This window comes from Phocoena phocoena, chromosome 2 (assembly GCF_963924675.1).
Source record: "Phocoena phocoena chromosome 2, mPhoPho1.1, whole genome shotgun sequence".
Classification (NCBI taxonomy): Eukaryota; Metazoa; Chordata; class Mammalia; order Artiodactyla; family Phocoenidae; genus Phocoena; species Phocoena phocoena.
In genome coordinates this window covers 37,780,100-37,804,922 of record NC_089220.1, presented here as the reverse complement: position 1 = coordinate 37,804,922, position 24,823 = coordinate 37,780,100, and the positions used below count along the sequence as shown (strand labels likewise).

Genomic DNA, 24,823 nt, shown 5'->3' with positions numbered 1-24,823 from the left:
AAATAACTTACTCAATGAAAAGAGAAAGAATATCTATGTGATGAGTTGTGTTTCAGGAGTTTCAATAAATGACACCTCTTTTCCCTGCTTGAGAGAGAGAAAAAGGAGTCAAATAGAAAAAGAGCGGAATGGGTTTAAGCACATAACCCAACACAAACAGTATTGGAAAACAAAGGCTTATGGAGGGAAGGAGGGAGGATGAGAGAGAGAGAGAGAGAAGAGAAACAGCGCTTTTACATCTGTGTCAGACAGATCTCAAACGGAAAGGGGAAGGGCTGAGCAGTGCCTACCTAGTTACCGTTCTCATATCTACCAGTCAGATCATTCTCTCCACTCCCCTGGGGGCAGTCAAGCCAAGAGTATTAATACTAAGTGATGCCTTCACATGGAAACATTAAGCCAAGGGAAAGGTTCCCCCTTCTCCCCAAACATTATTGACTTTATAACATTTATTTCAGCTAGTATTTTATAACATAAAGTTACTGTATCAGTTTCCTATTGCTGCTGTAACAAATTACTGAAAGCTTACCATCTTATTTCTGACCTCCAGAAGTGTATCTCATTAAACTTACTGGGTTGGCCAAAAAGTTCGTTCGGATTTTCCTGTAAGATGCCACAAAAACCCGAATGAACTTTCTGGCCAACCCAATACAATCAAGGTTTCAGCAGAGCTGCATTCCTGCAGGCTACAGGGGGAAATCCATTCCTTGCCTTTTCCAGCCTCTAGAGGTCGCCTTCATTTCTTGGCTCAGGGTTCTCTTTGCATCACTCCAACCTCTGCTTCCATCCTGACATCACTGACTCTTCTGCCTCTCTCTATCCCTTGTAAGGATCCTTGTGATTATATCAAGCCCACCAGGTAATCCAGGATAATCTCCCCAACTCAAAATCCTGAACTTAATCAAATCTGCAAAGTCCCTTTGGCTATATAAGGTAACATATTCACAGATTTGGGGGGTTATGAGGTGGGCATCTTTGGGGGACCATTATTCTGCCTACAGTTGTTACACTAAATAGATATCTGTGGATGTCCCAAGGTATGAATTTGGGATATGCTTAAAACCATATTAAAGAACTGTCTCCAGTGTCCGGTACCATCCATTCAAACCAATCCATGTATTCCAACAGTTCAGTCCAAAGACAAGATATAAAATGCTTTTTCACCCTGGAAAAGTAGTTCAGGGATATATGCCTAAGCTGATTTTAAGCCTAAAATAAAAATCACTCCTTCCCAATTAATAGCTCTCTAGCATGCAGCTGTGATGAAAGAGGCTATTTTGTTATTCCTCCAGCCTGGACTTCACCATTCCCAAACTCTCTCTGCCCTTTCCACCCCCTACTCCTAGCATCTCCTAACCTTCCTTCATTCCTCCACTCCCAAAGTGCAACAGCGTCATAAAGATGGGATAAGAAGCATCTCTTATGAACAGGAATGTAAAGGTGAGATAATATTTAACAGAGAAATTAGGAAATTCTCCATAATTGTTCAAGAAGGATTTGCCTGGATGTTTAGACAATCTTTCTAGCCCTGCTTCTAGCTCTAGGTTATATATATAGTTTATTTCTCTTGCCTTTCCTTATTCTTTTACACTTATACTTACTCATAAGCCCGCAAAGGTCAATGCCTCTATAATTCTCAAGGTGAAAGCCCTTTAGAACCCAAGGCAGTATCACGCTAAGGGGCATTCAACAGATGCGTATTTGTTAATAGATGCATGTTTTTCAAGAGTGCCATCATTCGCCTGTGAGTGCCAATTCCTAATTCCTTCATATGCCAGAAATACACTCACCTGAATACTTCAAAAGCACGTAGGTTACAGATAATATTTTTTTTTTTTTTTTCTTTTTTGCGGTATGCGGGCCTCTCACTGCCGTGGCCTCTCCCGCTGCGGAGCACAGGCTCCGGACGCGCAGGCCCAGCGGCCACGGCTCACGGACGCAGCCGCTCCGCGGCATGTGGGATCCCCCCGGACCAGGGCACGAACCCGTGTCCCCTGCATCGGCAGGCGGACTCCCAACCACTGCGCCACCAGGGAAGCCCAGATAATATTTTTAATCATTTTCTTTCACTGCTGTAGGCTACTGCCCCCTTCTTGCCTATCTCTGCTTTCCTCCAGGCATTTCTAGTTTTAAGCAAGTCAGCACTTATTTGGAAGGCTATTCCCTTCTCACCCTTCTTGAGATCATATACAAAAACAGCTAGTTACAAATGCCATACCTCACAGAGAGCCAGAAGACCTGATCCTTGGACAAAATCTGAAAGAGAAAACTTTTTGCTGACAGTTGAGGGGTCAGCCAATGTGATGGGTTTTTTTTAACTGTTTGAATTTATCTCAGGAGGTATGATTAATGTTCATTTACTCTCATTAATTCTATATTTTTTAAAAATCTGTAATGTAGTCAACAGGTGTGCTTTTCTATTTTCTCTCCTCCTCGTAACTGGGAGTCACATTTGGGAGCAGAGTCTACAGCTCTAGCACCATCCACCACAGTGCTCCTGGGAAAGCATGGAGTTGAGGTGATGATAGAACAAGTCCCTGGCAGAGATCAGGGTCAAGGGTTTCGGCTGCTCCCCCCAGACTATGAAATTAAGAACTTCAAAGGCTGCCTTTTGTCACACAAGCCTGGATCAGTATTGTCTCAACTGTCCGTGCTGGAGACTAGCCAAACACCCGATTACTGTCTAGCTTGGAGCGTGCCCAAGCCATGGGTTCAAGAGCTTTCCTTGTTTCCTAGAATTGATCAGTTTCAATTCAACAATTGCCTCTGTTAGCCACACCAGAAAGTATCACCAGGACCTCCTGCTGTGATTTCCTGAGTGCTAGGAAAGCTACAGTCTCACATAAACTCCCCTCCTGCATACCAGATGCTCCTGAGGTCCTATTAGAGATTTATCAGCCTGATGCCATCCTCTCTAAAATGTACACCCTCTTGTTGGGGGCGGGGCAGATTTGAAGCTATCCATTTATTCAACAAATACCCATTTATTGAACATCCATTATTTTTTAATTAATTTTTATTAGAGTATAGTTGCTTTACAATGTTGTGTTGGTTCCTGCTGTACAGCAAAGTGAATCAGCTATACATATAACATATATCCTGTCTTTTTTGGATTTCCCTTCCCACTTAGGTCACCACAGAGCATTAAGTAAAGTTCCCTGTGCTATACAGTAGGTTCTCATTAGTTATCTATTTTATACATAGTAGTGTATATATGTCAATGCCAATCTCCCAATTCATCCCATCTCCCACCTCCCACCTTGGTAACCATAAATTTGTTCTCTACATCTGTGTCTCTATTTCTGCTTTGCAAATAAGATCATCTGTATCGTTTTTCTAGGTTCCACATATAAGTGATATTATAGGATATTTGTTTTTCTATTTCTGACTTATTTCACTCTGTGTGACAGTCTCTAGGTCCATCCACGTCTCTGCAAATGCCACAATCAAGACACTATGCTGGGTCCTAGAAGTTTGTCTTTGCCTGTAAGGAGTTCACAGTCTACTCAGTTATTAAGTGTTTGTAGAACCTCAGTGTGCTGGGGAGAGGGGTGGGGGAGAAAAGAGGATACATTTTGATAAAGAAGAGGAAAGAAGGATACCAATTCCTAGGCCAGGGAGGAGGAAGTGGGGTGAGGGGAGCTCACCCAGAGAAGACAAATTTGCCTGATTTCACCAGCTGCCCGTTAAGCCGTGTCCACACAGGCCCTACAGTGGACAGACAGACAGCGATAGTAGCTACTTCCGCAGGTCCAGAAACACACTTGTGTAAATTAGGTCACAGAACTTCAAACAGACACTCAGAAATCCCCACATAGAAGAAAGCACATTGGTTTGGTCTGGTTTTTTGGAGTGTAATTGCTCTACAATGTTGTGTTAGTTTCTGCTGTACAATGAAGTGAATCGGCTGTACGTATACATGTATCCCCTCAGTCTTAGACCTCCCTCCCACCCCCACCCCCCACATCTCACCCATCTAGGTCGTCACAGAGCACAGAGCTGAGCTCCCTGTTTTTTTATTATACTCCAAGCTTCTGAGTATAATCTACTGAAGTATTGAAATAAATGACTGAGAAAATAAGCCCATTTCGTGGTCCCATTTGCCCCAATCGTTTGCCTCCCTCCCTTTCCTCATGCTCTCACTCTTTGAGGTCAGTTTCCCCTCAGTGATGATCCAGGGGAGTGAGACAAAATTTTCCAAGCCTCAAGATTACTTGTTTCTAATTGCATCTTTTGACGGTCCTCTTTTTTGGCTGCAGTCCCTTCCATGCCTCAAATCCCCACCGAGGAAACTGGCAGCCCCGTCAGGTTTCCCGCATGGTAGACACTTTGGGCTCTTAGCAGGACCGATAAGGTGACTATGCCCCACCCCCTTAATTTCTGAAGCCCAGTGAGGGGGCAGGTGAGAGTGACTACTCCAGCTGCGGACCAGATCCAGCTTCCTTTCTGCATTGCCTTTGTGGGGTACACTTGCATGCATATATATATATATATATAAATACACACACACACACACACACACACACACACACACACACACCATTAAGGGGAGAATAAGAGCCTTGTCACTTGAAGTGAGGCCTGCAGAGCAGTAGCAAGGGCACCAGCTAGAAGCTCATTAGAAATGTAAATTCTCAGGCCTCACCAGATCGACTGAATCCGAATTTGCACATTAACAAGAGCCATCATTACCAGCCAACCCCACCTCCCCATCCTCCACCGAACATCCTCACGATTCACGTGCACTTCTTGATGACAGCAGGGGATAAAAACGGCTCCTGCGCTTCTCTCTCCCCATCTCACACTCAGATGAAGGGCCACCTGCTCCGTGTGCTATCTTTTCTATCTCCCTTTTGGAGCTATATTTCTTGACTTCACCAAGGATGCCTCCTGCATCATTAATAGAGGGATGCTTTGGGTCATTGGTGACCAAGTCATTTGCAAATCAGTACCTTTATTTATCAACCTCATGCTTTTATAGCTCATGCCCTGTGTCCCTCACCTGCCACACTATACGCCAACTGGCACTGGTATCAGTTCTCACCTAACAAACTCTGTCACGAAAAATATCCTTTTATTTATTATCCACTTGTTGAATCATCACGATAGGCCAATTATGCTATACACTTGTCCTCTAGCTGAGAGCTTGTAAATCAGACTGTACAGTCCTAATGTAGAGCCCTTGTATTAGTCAGGGTTCTCCAGAGAAACAGAACAAATAGGACGTGAATATATAGAGAAAAAGATTTATCATAAGGGATTGGCTCAGGTGAGTACAGAGACTGGGAGTTCCATATCTGCAGTGTGGACCAGTAGGCTTAAGACCCAGGAGAGCCAGTGGAGTCCAAAGGCACTCTGTTGGAGAATTCCCTATGACTCAGGAGAGGGTGGGTCTTTTCATTCTATACGGGCCTTCAAATGATTAGATGAGGCCCACCCACATTATGGAGGACAATCTGCTTTACTGATTAAAATGTTAATCTTATCCAAAAACAACCCCCACACAGAATAATATTTGACTAAATATCTAGGCATTCCATGGTCCAGCCAAGTTGACACATAAAATCAGTCATCACGGCCCTTATTAGAAATTCATAATGGGAGGAGAGGAGAGGCACAAGCATCACAAGGTAGGGACAGCAGAGCCACAGCAAAGGTAAGAGACATGAGTTGGTGTGGCCTTCCTGACCATGCCAACACTTTGGTCTTCAGCAACATCCTTGGTCTACCTTTGTCCCGTTATCAGTGCCATCATGGAAGACAGGACTCAGTAGCATGTCATTCCATCCAGAAAAGAACAGGCCAGACAGAAGTGACAAGAGTTTCTTTATCAGCCCTCTCTCCACCCAGTCCTAGGCACCCCTGACAGCTAGCCACTCAAGAACTGAGCCCAGGCCCATACGCCCTTCCTGACACAGCCAGCTCAAATCAGGAGCTTAATAATCCTTCAGAATAGGTGTGGGTTTTCCCAACGGAGAGTCAAAGGTCAAGACCGAGGGAAGGACAGAGAAGCCACAAGTCAGAGAGCTCTCTGGGTGACCAGGTCGGTTTATGGCAACCCTGGAGATATCCGAGCTAGGCCCAAACCGCCTAGGTATCTAGACTGAACCAGCTCCTGGACCTGCGTTGGGGTGGGATCCACACTGGGCTTCTGAAGACTGATGCCAATTAGAATAACCCACTCCCTTCCCAAGTCCTCTTTCCTTCCTCTCCATCTTATTTATCACTCCCACCCCCATTTTTCTCCCCAGCAAATTTGACTTCTTTTTCTCCTCTTTGATATGGTAATTTCTCTGTAGTTAGTGGCAAAGCCTCCCCAGCTCCACTGCCCTACCAGGTCTTGCATGCCTAACTTCACATTCTCTAGACCACAGTGCTAGTGGCCTGTGGTATTCACACACCCCCACAATGCAGTCCTGATCCTGTGTCCACACAGCTTCCACGGGCACAACCTCCTTTTGCTTTTGACCAGTTAGTGATGACTCAGAAGGACCATCATCTTCTCTCTATCCACTTTCTACCCTTGAGCCTTTCACCTTGTGGTCTAGCAGAGTCTGCATTTCCATCTACCTATGGTGTCCTTGACAACGTGGTTATTTAAACTGCTGACTGTCTGTGGGTTCCAGGAGAAAGAATGGTGCTACTATCCTAAGAGTCTGGCAAACAACCCCTTGACTTATAAAACAAATACCTGAATTATAAACGTGTCAGGGACACAAGAACAGATATTATAAATGTTTATTATCCTTCCCTTCCCCCTTTTGCTGAAGAGAGAAAGTGCCTTTGGCTACTCAGATTTCCTCTCCTCCAAAGCCCAAAGGAGAGCGCCAATCAAGACTTGGCTTTCTTGTGTGGCAGAAAGAGACCAAGATATTTACAGAAGGTGTGCTGGTGATGAACGGAGAGAAGGGGCAAAACTTCAAGGCTGTGGTAGGTTGAGAAAAGTACTGAGAAAAAGATGATTTTAAGAGGCAGTGCTATGGTTTATAATTTGAATCCTCCTTTGGTATCTATATCTTTCACTTAAGGTTAGAATGGTTTATAAGGACTTTGGGCTGTTAGTGTTGTGTGTCCTTGAATGTGAAACCACATGAGACCATATACCACATGGTTTCCCACTTATTTGTTACATTTTTTAAATACTTGAAAATGCACAGAAACTCTACTAAATTAATGGTACCTCACCTGAAATCTGACAGAAAAGCAAAAATATGAATAAGAATTCAAAGCCTCACATTGCTAATCCACTGACCCAGTTGACCTCAGGTGCCAAGCTTTTCATGAGCCTCTTTCTAGCTTTGGGTGACAATGCACACCACAGGTTCTGATGGTAGCTGACATTTGGGGCATCCCTTTACTGGCTATGAACATCTCCTTGATGGGACTGACTAGCCATGAACTTTACATTGCTAACAAGCATCCCCAAAATTATACTTTTCTTTTTAGATGGTTTGAAGAAAAACAATTGGGGAAAAACATGTGAAGAAGGACATAAAAGTGGTAGATGTTACCCTACGCAAATTCTGAGGAAATACTTAATAAAGTTATACAAGATGGTCTCTTAGATATTCATTGCAGAAAAGAGCCAAGAACTGTTTATCTCAAATTGTTACACATCCTCCTTTGATCATAATTAACCAGCAACTATTAATATTTCTTGACAGTTCTTAAGAACTAGAAAATAAATATGTTACCTGTAAAGAACCCCATATTAGACTAAGATAAATGAAATAAATAAAGGGAGAAAACCACAAGTACATAAAATTCTAGGATCCTGAATAACAAAGAGGCAAATGAGTAAATATAATCCAGGACAACAACCATACACTAAAGTAGAAAACAGAGAAAAACCACTTAATGTTCTCCAAATAATCTTGTAATACTTTGGAGAAGAAGTTATTGAGAGCAGAAACACACTGCTCTAAATATTCACTTGACTGACTGGTTTATTTCACTCTGCCTAGACAGTGTTCTATATTTAGAACCAATTTACTGCTGTTGTCTTTACAGCTCATATATTTCTTTTGGTTTGCAACAAATACATTTGGCAGATTCCAACATCCTCAAATGCACAGTATTTTCTTGGTACCTACGAAATGCAAATATAGGTAGAGCATTAGTGGTTCATCATAATTCTCTGAAAATGATGAGCTGCTCTGTAATACACAGTTCATAAACCTCCACTGCGGTAGACCTATTCATCACATGTTCCTCCTCATAAAAATATAAGCTTGGTCCTACAACCTAAAGAAAATCTGGATAAGCCTAAAACAAAATTAGAGAGTCAGCCAAGAAGAAATGGTAGAACTTCCTTGATGGGAGACAATTTAGATGACGCTGACTCCAATCTACATATAACAGTAATAAGAACAACAAAATAAACACAATTTTTAAGCACCCAAATATCTTTTTTTTTCTGATTTACATGTTCATGGTAATCAAGTATGGAAAAAATAAAAAGTGTTTCCTATAAATATTTTTACCTATTCAATATAGAATTTTATCTCCTACTCCCTAGGCATTATATCCTAAATATTTTACCTCACTGTTCTTTCAATGTTTCCATTGTAAGGTTGTTCCATAGCTGATAAGGGCCAATCCCCAACTGCTGAACATTTAGGTTGTTTCCAACTGTTACTATTATAAACCATTGGTGATATATAGTCTCTTATACGTGTATATTCTTGCCCACTTGTATGATTTTGCCTGAGGATACACTGCAGAAACAGGATTGCCGAGTCAGAGGGAGACCCCTGGTTAGACTTTTGATCTGTACTGCCAAACGACTTGACAGAAAAATTGAATCAATTTACATACCCTCCAGCAGCATATACATGCCACCTCTTTATGTATTCACCAGCTCTGGGTGTCATTCTCTTCATCTTTGCCAATTTGACAAGCCAAAGATTGCATCTTGTTTAATTTGATTTTTTTTACTCCAATATTCATTGGCCCTTTATTTACTTGTAAATTTTCTATACTCTTTATATATTTTCTTTTGTTTTAATTATTATTCTTGTTAATCAGAAAGCACCCTTATGCATAAAAAATAATAAACTTCTTGACCATTTTTCACAATATATGTGAACATGTGACTTTTTTAGTCAATATATCAATCATTTTCTTTATGGTTTTTTTTCATTTGCATTTATATTTTCAGAGTCTTTTTTATTTCCAAACAGTAACCAACTATCTAAATGCCATATATTGACTACTTCATCTTTCCCCATTGCCACTTACCATGTACTAAATCCTTACATATGTAGCATAGGTTCAGTGGCTGAGATTCCTGTTCTGGATCATTGATTCTTGTGCTGATGCTTTAATAACTTTATAATACATGCTAACATACATTAGCACAATTATCCTGTCATTCTTTTTTAATTATTAGCTATTCTCCCCAACTAAATTTTGAATATAACTGCTATAATCACTCTGTCATGTTCCCAATTCAAAAATTCTATTGGAATTACTATAAACATATTAAATTGAGAAGATCTAACATCTACGATACAGAGCTTCCCACCCTAAACCATGAGCTGTTTCCCCATTTTTCTTCTTTTATGTTTCTCAGCAAGTAATGGGAAGACCCTTTTTCATAAAGGTCTTCCCATTACTAGACACTTTATAGTTTGTGTTGTCCTTGTGAAAAGGATATTTTCTAAGTAGTTACAGCTGGTACCTGATAGAACTTTTATGAGCCTAATAATTCATTGAATACTCTTCACAGGAACACACTATTACACTTTTTTTTTTTTTTTTTTTTTGCGGTACGTGGGCCTCTCACTGTTGTGGCCTCTCCCGTTGCGGAGCACAGGCTCCGGATGCGCAGGCTCAGTGGCCATGGCTCACGGGCCCAGCTGCTCCGCGGCATGTGGGATCTTCCCAGACTGGGGCACGAACCCGTGTCCCCTGCATCGGCAGGCAGACTCTCAACCACTGTGCTACCAGGGAAGCCCCCACACTATTCCACTTTTATCATCACCTAGGTGTTTGAATTTCCTTAGTGACTATTTCTAGACAAGGAGGGGAAAGGACTGCTGCTACACACAGACCATCTTGTGCCTGTATTGTGTGTCAGATAGGATCAGATAATATCTGTGTAGCATTTTATAAATTTTAACTTTTTTTCCCTTATATTACCTCATCTGTTATTCACAAAACCATCTAAAGTGGACAGGATGCTCTAGAGTAATCGAGCTTATTATTATTCTCATCTTAAAGATGAGAAAACTGAAATTCAGATCTGAATCACTCACTTGAGAGTCTGATAAAAATGCAGACTTCTGGGCCCCACCCCAGACCTACTTCCTTGGAATCTAGGGGTGAGATATGAAACCAGGGACTCTGTGTTTTTTAAATTAGCTTCCCCAACTTAAAACTAGCTTCCCCAACCTAAATGCCCATCGACAGACGAATGGATACAGAAGTTGTGGTACATACATACAATGGAATATTACTCAGCCATAAAAAGGAACGAAATTGGGTCATTTGTAGAGACGAGGATGGGTCTAGAGACTGTCATACAGAGTGAAGTAAGTCAGAAAGAGAAAAACAAATATCATATATTAACGCATATATATGGAACCTAGAAAAATGGTACAGATGAACCAGTTTGCAGGGCAGAAATAGAGGCACAGATGTAGAGAACAAACGTATGGACACCAAGGGGGGAAAGCGGCGGGGGGTGGGGGTGGGATGAATTGGGAGATTGGGATTGACATGTATACAGTGATGTGTATAAAATGGATAACTAATAAGAACCTGCTGTATAAAAAAATAAATAAAATTCTAAAATTAAAAAAAAAAACTAGCTTCCCCTGGTGACTCCCATGAAACATCGATTTCACCAAGTCAAGGTCAAGGCTGAAAATAAAAGTTTCTGCCTCTAAATTAGGTATTGATTCCACCATACCTCCATTGTAAGGTTGGCAGCTTAATTATTATGAGTTTCTAGTAATGTATGAATGTCACTGAAGGAGCTGGCTTTTTTTTTTTTTTAAGTATCTCTTTATACAGAGGATCATGCAAAAAGCACACCCTGGTTTGCAGACCACACACCTCAACGTGCAGGCTTCACTTATAATTCAGTCACTGCTTCCCAAAGTCCTAATCAAAAGACAGCTCCCCTGTACTCTGTAGCTCATGCCGGGGAGCCAGGCTACTATGGCTTATATGGCCACAGTGAACCTCAGGACACCTTGCCAGTGGTCCTGCCCCACTGATGGAGTCTGGAAGCCCTGTAGCTGGTGAAAGTTGCCTGGAAAAGTGGCAGTGTACCCTAAACACTGATCCCACCCAGGGGAGCCACATTTCCATGGCATCCCCTCGTAAAAGGCAGGCCAGCTTTAGCGTAGGACACCACTGCTGATGAACTCATCCTACCACTACTACTACCACCCAGAAAAGCTCATGGTGACCCTTTGGGAAAGGCCAAAGACTCATCTGGAGAAAATATATGCCTCAGAGAAAACCTCCGCTTTAGTTGGAATTTAATTCACTTTTCCGTCACTCAACCAATATTTATGGAGCCACATGCCAGGCCCGTGCTAGATCTTGGTACATGAAGATAAACAGCACACAGCACTTTAAGGCCCAATGGGCAAGTAAGCATGGAAAGACACTTAAGGTAGTTGGAGGACATCAAGGAGGCGTTACAAAAGTGAGTTTTCCAGGTTATGGAAGTTTTCCAGGCTGACAGGTGTGGGGAAAGCATTCCAGAATTTCTTTTCCAGATTTTCAGAGGGAACAACTTGAGCAAAGGCATTGTGAGTATAACAGACTGCAAGGGCTTCCCTGGTGGCGCAGTGGTTGAGAGTCTGCCTGCAGATGCAGGGGACTCGGGTTCGTGCCCCAGTCCGGGAAGATCCCACATGCCGCGGAGCAGCTGGGCCCGTGAGCCATGGCTGCTGAGCCTGCGCATCCGGAGCCCGCGCTCTGCAACGGGAGAGGCCACAGCAGTGAGCGGCCCATGTAACACAAAAAAAAAAAAAAGAAAAAGAAACAAAAACAGATTGCAAGAAGTTTGGATTGTGGGAGGGTAAAATAATAGGAGAGATCTGGAAAGGTAAACCAGAGGCCAGGTTACAAGGACATTGTACACTCTTGGAAAGTATTTGAATTTTATCTCGGAGATGATTGAGAGCCACAGCTATGTTAAGCCTGAGAAATGAATGAGCCTGGAGAAATGAATGTTGATTAGGAGACTTTTGCAATTGACAAGGTTGGGGGTTGCATGAGGACAGTTACACAGATGGTAAAGATGAGTCCGAGTATCTAGAGATACTTAGCAGGTAGAATTGGCAGGATGTAGAGACCAAATGAATGTTGGGGAAGGAAGGGTGAGGCCAAGCAAGACTCTAAAATCCCAGGATGTGAATGTCATGGAATCGTGGCTCTGTCTTTGGTTTGGCCTCATCCCCAGCCAGTTCCAAAGGTCCTGGAACTGCACAATCTCCTCCCCCTTCCTCTTGCCTTTCACCCCCCTTCCTTTTCCTCCTCCCTCTCCTCCCTCATCAAACAAGTACTGACAAGGGTAGACCTTTCCTGAACACCCCCCCCATACCCAACTTCATTCCAGCAAGCTCTGTTCCCAGAAGTACTATTAAGAAGCCATTTGCTCCCTGATGTCACCTTGTATTCGTGTTAGCTTTCTTGTACACAATTTTTATAGTCATGATCTTCTTTTCTCCTCAAACTTCCAGTAAGAACTGAGAACATAGGGAAGCTATAACTTGCTCAGTATCCCAGAGTTTGTTCACAGTGAGTTCAGGCCTCCAGCCAGTCCTTCTGCCTTAAAATCTGGGGTGGTTACACTACAGACTAAACAAACAACTACAAACTAAATCCCCTGTTGCAATAGCCATACCTAAAGGAGAAAAGAAACATGACCAGGGATGGAGATGCATGGCAGAGGTACGCTCCCCTGTTCAAAAGGAACTCTTGTTACTGTAGGAGGAATATACACACCTAACGAAAGAAAACCCTCAGCTCAGTGTCCTAATGGATTCTCGGGGAGACTGTTTGGTTTTCCCCTCAGTCTTTATTCTGTGGAAACAGGACCTCACACCAGTACCTCAAATAAGAGACTTGCCTGAACAACTTTTATTTCACACACACACAGGCTGATGCTTAGGAAACAAGAGGCATTCTCTGCAAAGAAAGGAAATGAGCTGGCTGAGGGGGGCCAGTGTAGATGGATGAGGTTTTCAAGCCGCCTTAACAGGAACACGTTAAGTTGGAAGGATGAAACCCCACCAGGAAGGAATTCACCACCATTCATATTTATGAAAGTGTATTATCTATTTCTAGTTTCATTCTGTTTTCTAGCTTATTTTAATTTGAGGGAAATGTCATCCCAGATGCCTCTGAGTTGCTTCCTTATAAAATGAACATGCACGTTTGTGAGGCTTAACCCACGTCACAACACACACAAGCAGCTCCTAAGAGCGGACCCTGGTGCTAGGTGAGTCACAGTCCCAGATGGGATCTTCTAGAAAGGAGGAGGAGCTGGGGATGAGAGTCAGTTCAGAGAGGGAAAAGGTCAGCGAACACTGCTGAAGATAGTCAGCAAGCATGACGAGGGTCAGAATTGAGATTTTTCATTTAAACTCTCCTTTTTTTGCAGCACCCCAGACATAGACAAACTGTAGTGGTGATTACCCTTGACTCTGGAATAGCTAATAAAGAGTTTTTATACCCCTTTAGGGTAAAGACAATGTGTCTATCTTCCAGGTGAGGGGGAAACCTACTGACCTACCCAACATCTCACCAAATGAGTAGATAGCTAAGTATGGACTTGAATTCGGACGTGAAGAAAAATTATCTGGAACTTGGATATAAGGCTGAGAACATGCAACTGTCCATGCTAAGGCAGTGTTCAACACCCTTCCCCCAAGGCTTAGTAATCTAGGGTAACTTGCCTTTGTCTGATTCTGCTATTAACTGAAAGCTTAGATTCTCTGAAGTTACATGTTAACTTGTAAATCTTGTTGGGTCAAGATGCAAATAATTCCTGTTTAGTAGAAAGGAGAACACCAAAGCTTATCTTTTCCATAGGACAACAACCAGTTTTCCATTGAACTTAGCCATCTTATTCTAACATTTTGCTTTTGAAGTACCTATAAATGCCCAGTTCTTCAAAATGCTCTTTGAACAAGATTTATCATCTTACTGATTCTCTCATTAATGAGTTAATAAATCTTTGACATAACATCATTCTATATTTGCATGGGGCCATGTTTTTAACTTAATTAAAATTGTATTTCTTGCTATGTCTATAAATCTAGTGTTTCTTCCTCCAAAATAGTGCCTAGGATGGTACTAAAGGTACTATTAGTACCTTTAGTACCATCCTAATACATTTAGGATGAGACATAGTCAGGTGTGCCTCATCCTACCTGACAAATACAGTACATTTGACATGAGTGATGCAGACAGCTGGCTATGTGCTGGGAACGGAGGGGCACTGGGCATTTCCACCATGCCAGTTCTCGGGATTCATCAGATATTCATCACATCGGCTCCAAAAGATTGCTCTTGGCGGATGAGATGACCAACAAGGCAGGGGCTGTGAACCAGGTTCCTAGTGCTGCTAATGGCTGGACTTAACGGTCTGAGCTGGCTTACAGGGAATGACCAACACTTCCTCATCCAGGTTTGCAAATGACATGCAGTTTTATGAGGTGACTGAAATGCTGAGAGGGGGTGGGGCGGGGGCAGGCTCACGTCCTGCCGGAACACTTTCTCTCTGGGTGAAAGCAACTGACTCTCAGGAGAGCAAACCCACGACTTCTACTTCATTAGCACCTCACTCCAACTCATAAAATTAACCATCCAATCTGCACCAAGAACAAACACAAGGAAGCCAAGAGCTAAATGGATTTGGAGAGGAAGGCTTTCGGTTTACATACTTAACAAGCCGCTGACAACTTTTCACGCTTTATTGAGAGAACCCTCTGAGCCATTAGCAGGTCATTTGACCCACTCTCTTTAAAACCTCTCTAAGCTCAAAACAAAACACTCTAACAGCTTGGAGAATAGAAGGTGATCTGGGATTTTAGCCTGACCACTGTCTGCGGGGCAAGTTTGCTGGCTGCAGGTACTTCCCAGCAGTTAGCGTCTTGCCAGGATGCTTCAAGCTGAAGCTCTGCACATTTCGAAGGACCTCCTTCTGCCTGAGTTGCCCCTGGGGCTTCATTTCTGTTCTGTGGATTCAGCAACGACTACGTATGCCAAGAACTGTGCTGTGTACTGTGTGGGGTATGGGGTATGGACATTGTGTCCTCAAGGGCCTACCTGTCCATTCAGAGACACAAGACATTGATCTAAATAGCTACCATTTAGCGTAGAAAGTGACCGGTAATTCACAAATATTATAAATTTGTTGTGCCATTTCACGTGCACTGGGTATACAGGGGAGAGCAAGACAGACTGTCCCTGGTCTTAGAAGAAGTGCAATAAGCATTTGTTGAAGGAGGGGAAATAACAACTTCTCAGCACCTACTGTGGGCCAGGCTGTGGGCCAGGCATTTTCTCATTTAACGTTCTCCTCACAAGTATTCTCTTTGATGGGTGACGTTCCCCCCATTTTTAACAAATAGGGAAAGTGGGGCTCAGAGGTGTTAGGTGACTTTCCCAAGGTCATACATACAGTGAATAGCAAAGATGGGATTCAAACGCAGAACCATCTGACTTAAAATATCCCGCTCTCTCAACGTCTCTACATTTCCTATGATCATTTTTAGAGCAAACCTTCCTTCTATGCTGACCTAATTCATTTCCAAACTGAGAAGCCTCAAAGAGCCCAGGTTGGCAAGCGATAAGGCATCCATTGCTAGCCCAAGATAAGGACTCACAAAGCCATTTGCATATTCCACAATATGTGAGTGATGCTTGGATCTGTCTCTGGCTGTCTGTCCCTTGATGTTCTCAGTCATCAACTGTGTGATCCATTTATCTTCCTTCTGATAAAATGGGAGAATCAAAGGGCAGAGAAGAGAGAATAAAAGTGATTTCCAAAGATGGGGGCATGAGGGCGCTGCCCTGTTCCCTCAGGATTCCTCCAGCAGGGCTGGTCCAACAGAGTAGGCAGCAAAGCTGAAAGCTGACCTGGCTTCCACCCCAAAAACCTCATCCTCCCTCCTCTCACCATTTTGCCTTAACGCAAGTAAATTTAGTTCCTTCTCTTTCGCTTTCTTTGGGAACAAGAATAATTCAGGACTTTCATAGTTTAACAAAGCCTTCAGAATAAAGGCTGTATTAGTGAGTCGGGTTGGGCCTAAGCCTACATGCCCCATCTCCCCCAGTGCACCCTGGGTAATTCTTGGCCATCCTCGGGACGCAGCTCGGACATGTCCTCCAGAAAGCCTTCTCTGACCACACTCCAGCAGGGCGCGTGTGCACGTGCAGTGATGCCCCTTCTGCATGCTCCCCCACCCATCCGCACTGCCACCAGCAAAGTGCTCACTGCACTGCCTTGTACCCTCCTCTCCACGCTCCGTGACAGGACGAGCTGTATCTGGCCTTTACGCTCCCAACACTGAGGGCAGTCCCGGAACCCAAGAAACTCTTGAGGAAGGGAAGGACAGAAATAAGGGAAGGCTGGGCTCAGACTCTCAGCCCGACGGCCACCTTTCCCGGGCTGGCACTCGCCTCAGGCCTGGAACAATTCTCTGCAGTCAGAGCTGCCAAGGGAGAAAAGGGCGAGGCCTGAGGAAAAGCAGGCTGGAAGGAATGTTTGTTCTCTGAGAAAACTCAAACAAGAGCTTCAGGGCTCCAGTGACAAAGGTCAGAGCCATCGCTTTGGAAATTCTGCAGCGCCCAGTGGGGCCGTGAGGGTGAGTCAGCTTCTAGTACTCGCTCCACAGATGGCCCTGCGCCTCTAAGTCGGGAGACCATCCAAGGGGGTCTCCGGAACTGCTGCCCCTAACCTGTAAGTACTGGGCTCACTAGAGGCAGGAAATTCCATGTTGTAATGGCTGGCTTTCTTCCCCTCATTCCTGATCCATGTCTAGGTGGTGAATTAGCCATTAAAGAAACAATTTAGGCAGACTTCAGGAACATCTGACTGGGTTCCAAGTGTGCAGGAAGAGGAAATTATAACAGGGCGAAGAGATCGGGGCTGCGCCATCTCACCTTCATTTCCATTGCTAGCCTGGCTTATGAAAGGAAGGAAAAATGTTTAGACGCCCCTCTTCGGTGTTGTCACTAGCGTTGGATGGAGCCGGGTTCACCCCTTAAAAACACATGTAAAAGCTCATCTGTGCAGCTGCTGCCATGTTATCAAGCTGAACACACGTTGATCTGAGTAGATTAGAAAACTTGTTCCCAGTGTCTGGGAAGGCAGTGCTTTTAAACAAGTGCTTTTCAAAGAAAGAGCCATTAAGAAGCACTTGCATACATGTAGGCCCTGAACCTGAAAACAAATAAAAGTCAGATCAGTACCAAAGCTCCGAGCAGTAGACTAGAGGATTTGGCTGGCATGTTTTAGAGATATGGTTATAAAAGGTTGCTATTCCATGTATCTTTCGTTTCCTGCACAGCTAATGGTGGGAAATCAGACATCATTTTTATGTTGGACTTGCACATTTGTATTGAAATATGGTCGACTCACAATAACGTGTTAGTTTTAGGGGAACAGTGTAGTGATTCAGTTATTTTTTCTGATTATATTTCATTATAGGTTATTATAAGATAGTGAATGTGAATCCCTGCATTTGTACATTTTTTAATCAACTAGGAAAAATCACATTCTCCTTCATATTTTACTTTCTTTTTCCAAAAAGAGATTAAATTTCTGTGGAAATTTAAATCTGCTCTTTCCATTCACCAGGAGAATCATATTACTCTTGCCTTCGATTTGTTCAATCTCAGTTTAGTTTCAAGTTGAGCCTTTATTTCATTTCCAGCCATGTAAAGAGCAGCTGGTATCCCTCTATTACCTCCCACTTTTGGACGTCGTTGCTTGGCAAGGCAATAAGCCTGCTGAGTAAATCAAACTCTCTACTTTGCACTCTATATATGCCCTTCAGTTATGTGAGATGAAACCCATATACCACACCTCCTTCTGCAACTAAGGTTCAAACTGTAATGAATCAGTTGAGCTAAAGCACAGAGATATTTAATAAAAACACTTTTTGAAATAAATGTTAAGCCCTTCGCATTTCATTATTAGCTTTGCCTTATAGACTATAACATAGGCAGGTGGGTTAATATCTTTTGTTTTCAGGGTCTTTGAATATTTTGATGACAAATAAAAGCCGAGAGATTTCTAACAGAAAGGTTGTTTACACGAGTCTATATCCCGAAAGGCGGCTCAAACCAAATGAAAGAAGAAAATAAACTAACCAAGAAAGAGTCCAGCATCCTTTCCCTTCAGGAGCTTGACATTACAGGGCCTAATCAGGATCAATGAACAGCCGGCCTAGTGGCACCAATAGTATTCACCTCGGTTGAGACATTTGGACTTGGCTCAGCCCATCTGCTCTCACTGCAGCCCAAGGTTGCCTTTCATTTGGCAAGCATGCTGTCAACTTGGTTTCGAATATACACGGGTGAGGCATATGCTTGTCCTTGCTGCCCAAGGAGATGCTGGCATAGAGAAACGTGAAGACTCCTGATTGAAGCTTGCATTTACAGACTCTCCTCTTTTCTCTTCTCCCCTAGTTACTGTGACAGTGGGAGGCAAGCAACACTTGCTCGGACTGTATGACACCGCAGGACAGGTACATTTTTCTTACCTTGATTCATTAAGAGTTTTTTTTTGGGGGGGGGCGGGGCAGGAAGAATGATCCATTTGGCCAGGCATATGGGAACTCACGGTACAGATATTACCTCCTCTGATCACTTGGGGCAAATTTATTGTCTACCTAAATGACAACCAAAATATTTTGAATATCTTAAAATTTTCAATTACAGAAAACTAAATCATTGTAGGATTCAAGGTGTTGACAGGCAAATAACCATTCATTTATTGATTGACGACCACTAACCAAAATACCATATTTGGCCAAGAGTTCCAATTTCTTCCTACCCATACCAATTCCAGATCCAGGATTACTGAGTCAATTTCATAAATTTTAGTTTCACCCATTATTTTTTTTCATGTTATATTCTTTGCCTGCTCTTTATTTGAATTGCCTAACAAGCTGTGGAAAGGTACAAAAAGAGATAGGAGATGGGGATCAAGGAGTAGGAAGAAGATGGATTAAGTGTTAGAAGGAAGAAAATCCAGGATCCTGGATGTTTTCCCAAAGTGAGGGTCAACCCCTGAATAACTGGGGTTAACTCTAAATTCTCCAAGATTCCTGAAATATGCTCATTCTGTCAGAAATATTTCTTCAAGTTGGAGAACCTGGCCAGACAATAATGTTAAGGCAATGGACCAGAACCCTCAGTTAGCACATGCTCTGCTTGGCTGAAATTGCTGCTTTATCTTTTTTTTCCTTGCATCCCACGCTCCACTACAAAAAAGTTTCTAATGTTACAAGTTCATGGGCTAGAGGGGAAGCGGTTAAGCAACTGATGGTTATGGCCCAATTTCTTTGACAGAACTTTTGGTACCATACATCCTGGGTCATTTATTTAGGTCAAAATCAGCAGGTTGTTCAGTCTGTCCAAATTCATACATCTTAAGTCCTTTGGAGCGAACATTAGACCATGCTTATTCCCACTGTGACTTTCCTGGTAACTGTTCTTTGTAGTTATGCATTTGTCTAGATTTTTTTCACAATTATCTGGAGATATGTCTTTTTGCTCAATTTGATACCTCTATACTAAAAAAAAAAATCATAATAAATAAAATTCTCTTTAGGATTTCTGTGTGCATTTGCAAGAACCACTGTATCAATGCCTGTGGAACAAGAAAGTCAGATGTTGGGCAGGCCCAGGCAGTGGAGAACTTGGAAAATCTAGCACCAGACTCAAGGCTCTTAAAAGCCTCCAGTTTCCCCTCGCTGGCTGATGGGTGTTTTAGCTCTCAGGAACTGGAGAATAGAGGAGACCTCTCACATCAATACCGAGACACACGACTAGAAAAGGATGCCCACAGATGCCCAGATTGGAAAGGTGATTTGGCTCCTTTGAGCTAAGGTACAGGGCTTCAGTGCCGCTCATGCTTGACTGCCCCTCCACCAGAAATCGTTCCAGCAATAGAGGGAGACTGCTCTTCAGGCTGGAGTTGCCTACCCTCATTCAATCACACAGTCATTGGGGTGTCCCCATCCATCAGGGACTCACAGCCTGAAAAAAGAGCTTATACCCTTTTCCTCCATAATCATATTTTATTAATATAATCCAGTTTGAAAAATTCAATACAGCAAGGATTATTGCCTGATTCTGAAATCTCTTTCTGTTTCCCTTGCCTTCTAAAACTGCTCTCTGTGCCCCTCGTGCCCACGCAGTTCTCCCCAGTTCTACAGCAATCCACCGCAATTGTTTGCTTCTGTGCGTTAATTGCCCCCAGAACAGCCTCCCTGGCCTCTATTTAATTTTGAATCCAATAAAACTGCATAAAAGCAGTTTAATTATTCTTTCCCACTGCTCTGTCCTTAGAAAAATTTAATAATACTAGTATAGGAGTTGAGACTCTAAGGCAGAGGAAAAAATATCTTTAAACTCCAAATTGACCCAAACCTCTGACACAGAAGAAAGTGATGAGCACCGATAGAATATAACAACAAATGGTTTATAGATATTTCTTCAATTTAACTTTCACTTTAATGCTTTCCACCAGCTACTCTGAAAGCCCAGAGGTGGACAAGGTTCATAGGGGAGCGTAAAGCACGGGGAAAAGAAATCAGAACACATCTTAAAGCTCCTTATAGGACTAAAATTCTATGATTAGGACCCTTAAAAATGACCTTGAGAATGCCTAAAAGAACCGGAATAATTAAGCAAAACAACTTGAGGCTAGACCTAAGGGAGACCTCTCAGCAGTAAAGGACTGTTGGGTATTGGGATGCATTCCACTGAAGGATGACGCATATGAATAATTCATTTTGTGGAACAGTGGTTCTCAAGCTTAAGCAGGGATCAGAATCACCTGTAGGGCTTGTTAAAACCCAGTCACTGGGCCCCACCTGCAGTGTTGCTGATTCTACACGCCTGGGATGGTGCCTAAGTATTAATACTTACATTTCTGACAGGTTTCCCAGTGATGCTGTTGCTGGTCTGTATACCATACTTTGAGAACCACGGTTCTAGAACCTTACCACTCAGAGTCTGGTCCACCAACCAGCAGCATTGCCAGGGACCTTATTAGAAATGCAGAATCTCAGGCTCTGTCCCCAGCCTACTGAATCTGAAGATGCAGTTGAAGAAGATCTCCAGGTGATTCGTATGCACATTAAAATTTAAGAATCATGACCCTCAGAGTCTTTGGTGGTTGAAACATTGTTCCTAATGTTAGGAGGATGGGGTGGAAAATAACCATTACCCAAGTTGATTCCCATGGTTCTACAACTCTACCAATAAGTCTCAGTGACAAATTTAATTTAGAAGCATTGTCCCAACATTTCCATTGCCAGCCTCAAGGAGGATGATCTAGCCTCCTCAGTTATATTCGAACAAATGTTGCTGAGGTCACATGGCTAAGGAAGATGTATACTAATTCAAAATTACTCATCTGGTCAGAATTACTAACAAGGAAGAGCAGCGACCTCAAAACCAATTGATTAATCCCTGAGCCACAAAAAAAGAAATAAGTCTCTGAATCTGGCTATAGGGTTCCATCTTGCTGTGAATAATTAGATTTTCTCGCATGAACAAATCAAGGAGCAGTGCCCCTCATCTTTGTCCTGAGCTAACTGTGGCTCAGAGTTAACAAAAACAACTTCAAGAAGCACATGTGTTCGGAAAGATAAACTGATAGGAGCTCGTTATTTCTACCCTCAAAGCCAGCCCTGGACAAAATCACTCGACCTGGTTCCCTCCACTTCGCCACACCTGGTCACCTCAGGCATCACTGCAGCCCCGCCAGCCTCGCCTGACACACGCTTGCAGCACTGCACGAGCCAGCCAAGCATCTGCTGAAGGCAGGTTATAATGAAGTTCACGTGCAAACACGGCCAGCACGTGGCAGCTGCTATTAAGCATTAGCTCTCTCCCCAGGCCCCTGAAACAAACTGATACTTGGACTTTGAGTGGAGTCTTTTGAAGACAAAGAGCCTTCAGAACTCCGCTTCATCTGTTGGGTAGAATTCCAAACAGTCGGTTAGGCAATGAAGTGAGGGGTTTTTGTACAGGGTGACTCGGCATGGTACCCACTCAGCTCACAGTGGGGAGGCAATAAGGCCTGGTCTGTAAACCAGATCTATTTAGGTCCTGCCAACCCAGCCTGTGTGACTCTTGCCCCTCCTAAGTGCATTACAGAGAGTCTCTCTGAAAGGGATTTCTAGAGCTCAGATCTTTGGCTTGACTACAGAGAGTCTGAGAGCCGACTTTTAAATGATGTGATTGCAGGCCAGTTTCTTTAGAGTGTGTCACGAGGGAGAGCAGGAAGCTGGGGTGGGGATACTGCCGCAAGCCTGGGTACTGGCCAGCTAAGGAATGCCAGAGTGGGAGAGGGGCGTTTCCCAGGTCACGGCCTTGAACCAGGCATCCTCCCACCCCTCAGCCGACCACCTAGACTGGAACCACTCCCGGTACTAAGACACCTTGTCTCTTTCTCTCGTGGGCCCTGGCCTCCAGGAGCAATGTGGGTAAAACCCTGCTGTGATTGTGGCCTCTCAGGCCAAACTCCAGGATGGACGTATCTCAAAAGCAACATTTGCAAAAGTGGCAGTTAGCAGCGGTACCAGGGAGGAATGAGAATCTCCTGGTGTCAGGAGCCTGGCTTCTCAGCAGGATAAACCCCTGAGCTCTCTGCACACAAGCACTGCTGGATCAGGGGCCGTCTGCTGGCGGCCAAGCACAGAATGGTGTCTGTCACTGAGGACCACAGCAGCCCAGCTGTCACTGGTGACCATGAAAATTGGGAAGCAGGAAGGCCATCAGCTGTACCCCTCACTCAGCCAGGGCTGCACACCACACGTCTTCACCTGTCCTGGATTCTGAAACCCTTCTCCTCCCCTTCTCCCTGCCCCCTGCCCCCGCAAGGGCTGAAGAGAGAGACATAAGGACCAGGCAGGGAGGCCAAGTACACCTGGGGTTCATTAATGGCAACCTGGAAGGACAGGAGCCTTCCTCTTTGCTATCGGCTGACCCAATAGGCCATCTGGATTTGAACCCAGAGAATATGTCTCCCTAGCCCATGTTCTTAAACACTCTGCCGCACTCCTGCCCTACGTGTGCTGTGTCCACATCTTCCAAACCAAGCCTGACAGATATGAGTGTACTTATGGGAGAATATGAGAGTGAGAATGTGTTTAAAATCTGGGGTAAATACCATTAAACCAACAGGGCTTGGAAGCAGAATTCCATTTCCAATTTAACATAGGTATGGGGGTGAGGAGCGGGGGAGGGGATGCTCAGTACAACGCTCCTAGCCTCTCCAAGTGTGGTCCCCGGACCAGCAGTATCAGCACCACCTGGAAACCTGTTACAAACGCAGATTCTCAGACTTCATCCCAGGCCCGCTGCTGAATAAGAATGTGCGTTTGAACAGGATCCCCAGGCGATTTAAATGTGCGTAAAGCTTGAGAAGGGCTGGTCTGATGGCTTCACTTGCTCACCACTGTGCCATCATGATGCGGCTGTTCCAGGCATATTTCGAGCCCAAGGTGTTCGGCCCGTCTGAGGCTGAGGCGGTCCCTGAACTTTTCTTGTTTGATAATCACCCACAGTTACCCCAGAACACCAGATTGCCTTAAGACAAAACACTCTCCTGCCTTTGGAGTGAAGTTGGGTGGAAAGCACTCAAAAGCCTACTTTGGGCTTCCCTGGTGGCGCAGTGGTTGAGAGTCCGCCTGCCGATGCAGGGGACACGGGTTCGTGCCCCAGTCCGGGAAGATCCCACATGCCGCGGAGCGGCTGGGCCTGTGAGCCATGGCCACTGGGCCTGCAGGTCCGGAGCCTGTGCTCCGCAACGGGAGAGGCCACGACAGTGAGAGGCCCGCGTACCGCAAAAAAAAAAAAAAAAAAAAAAAAAGCCTACCTTGCCCAAATCCCACCCTTCCCTCCACCCCCATACCCTGCCCAGCCTGTTTGTCTACTTTAGCCCTTGAAGCCCCCTTTGAGTCACTCTTATAGTCTTCCATTCTCAGTTTCAACATTGGAACGGGCCTTAAATACAAAATAAACCACCGACCCAATCCTCAGAGCCCCTTTATATCATCTCAACATGTGCGCATCCAACCAAGACCCAAAACGTGCCCCATTGCAAAAAAAAAAAAAAAAAAAAAATCACCCGAGTTATCAGCTGGTACAAATTCAAGTCCCCCAAACTCCCAGCACCCAGGCCTCAGTCTGAGGGGACACTTACTTTTATTAATCCTGAACCCACTGCCGTGTGTCATAGCTGCAGCCAGTGGCAAACGGGGGCTGAAACGAGCCCGACCAGCCTAGGTGTGAGCCTTCTTTAGAGGTACGTTTGCTCTGTAGTCCTGATTAAATCATTCAGTGTCTAGACTTGAGCTATGACAGTCACCTGGAGGGCTTGTTAGGACACAGGTGGAGCAACCCCTCCCCCAGAGCCTCAGCTTCAGGAAGGCTGGGTGGCACCGGGGAATGTGCACCCCTAGCAAGCTCGCAGGTGATGCCCATGCTGCGAGTCGGGACCCTACTTTGGGAGCCACTGCACTAACTTAACTCTAAGACCTCTTCTAGCCTTGAAATTGTATTTTCCCAATTCAGTCAAATAACTATTCTACATTATTCTATTATC

The 24,823-nt window shown here is 44.0% G+C and overlaps 1 protein-coding gene across 1 annotated transcript in view; it reads left to right on the top strand.

The window, feature by feature from the left end:
- Positions 1-24,823, top strand: part of RHOJ (ras homolog family member J) — an 81,141-nt gene that overhangs the window by 42,357 nt on the left and 13,961 nt on the right. Inside the window, exon 2 of the mRNA XM_065872976.1 lies at positions 18,667-18,725. Within this exon, the coding sequence (XP_065729048.1) occupies positions 18,667-18,725 (59 nt within the window). The remainder of the gene's footprint in view (positions 1-18,666; positions 18,726-24,823) is intronic.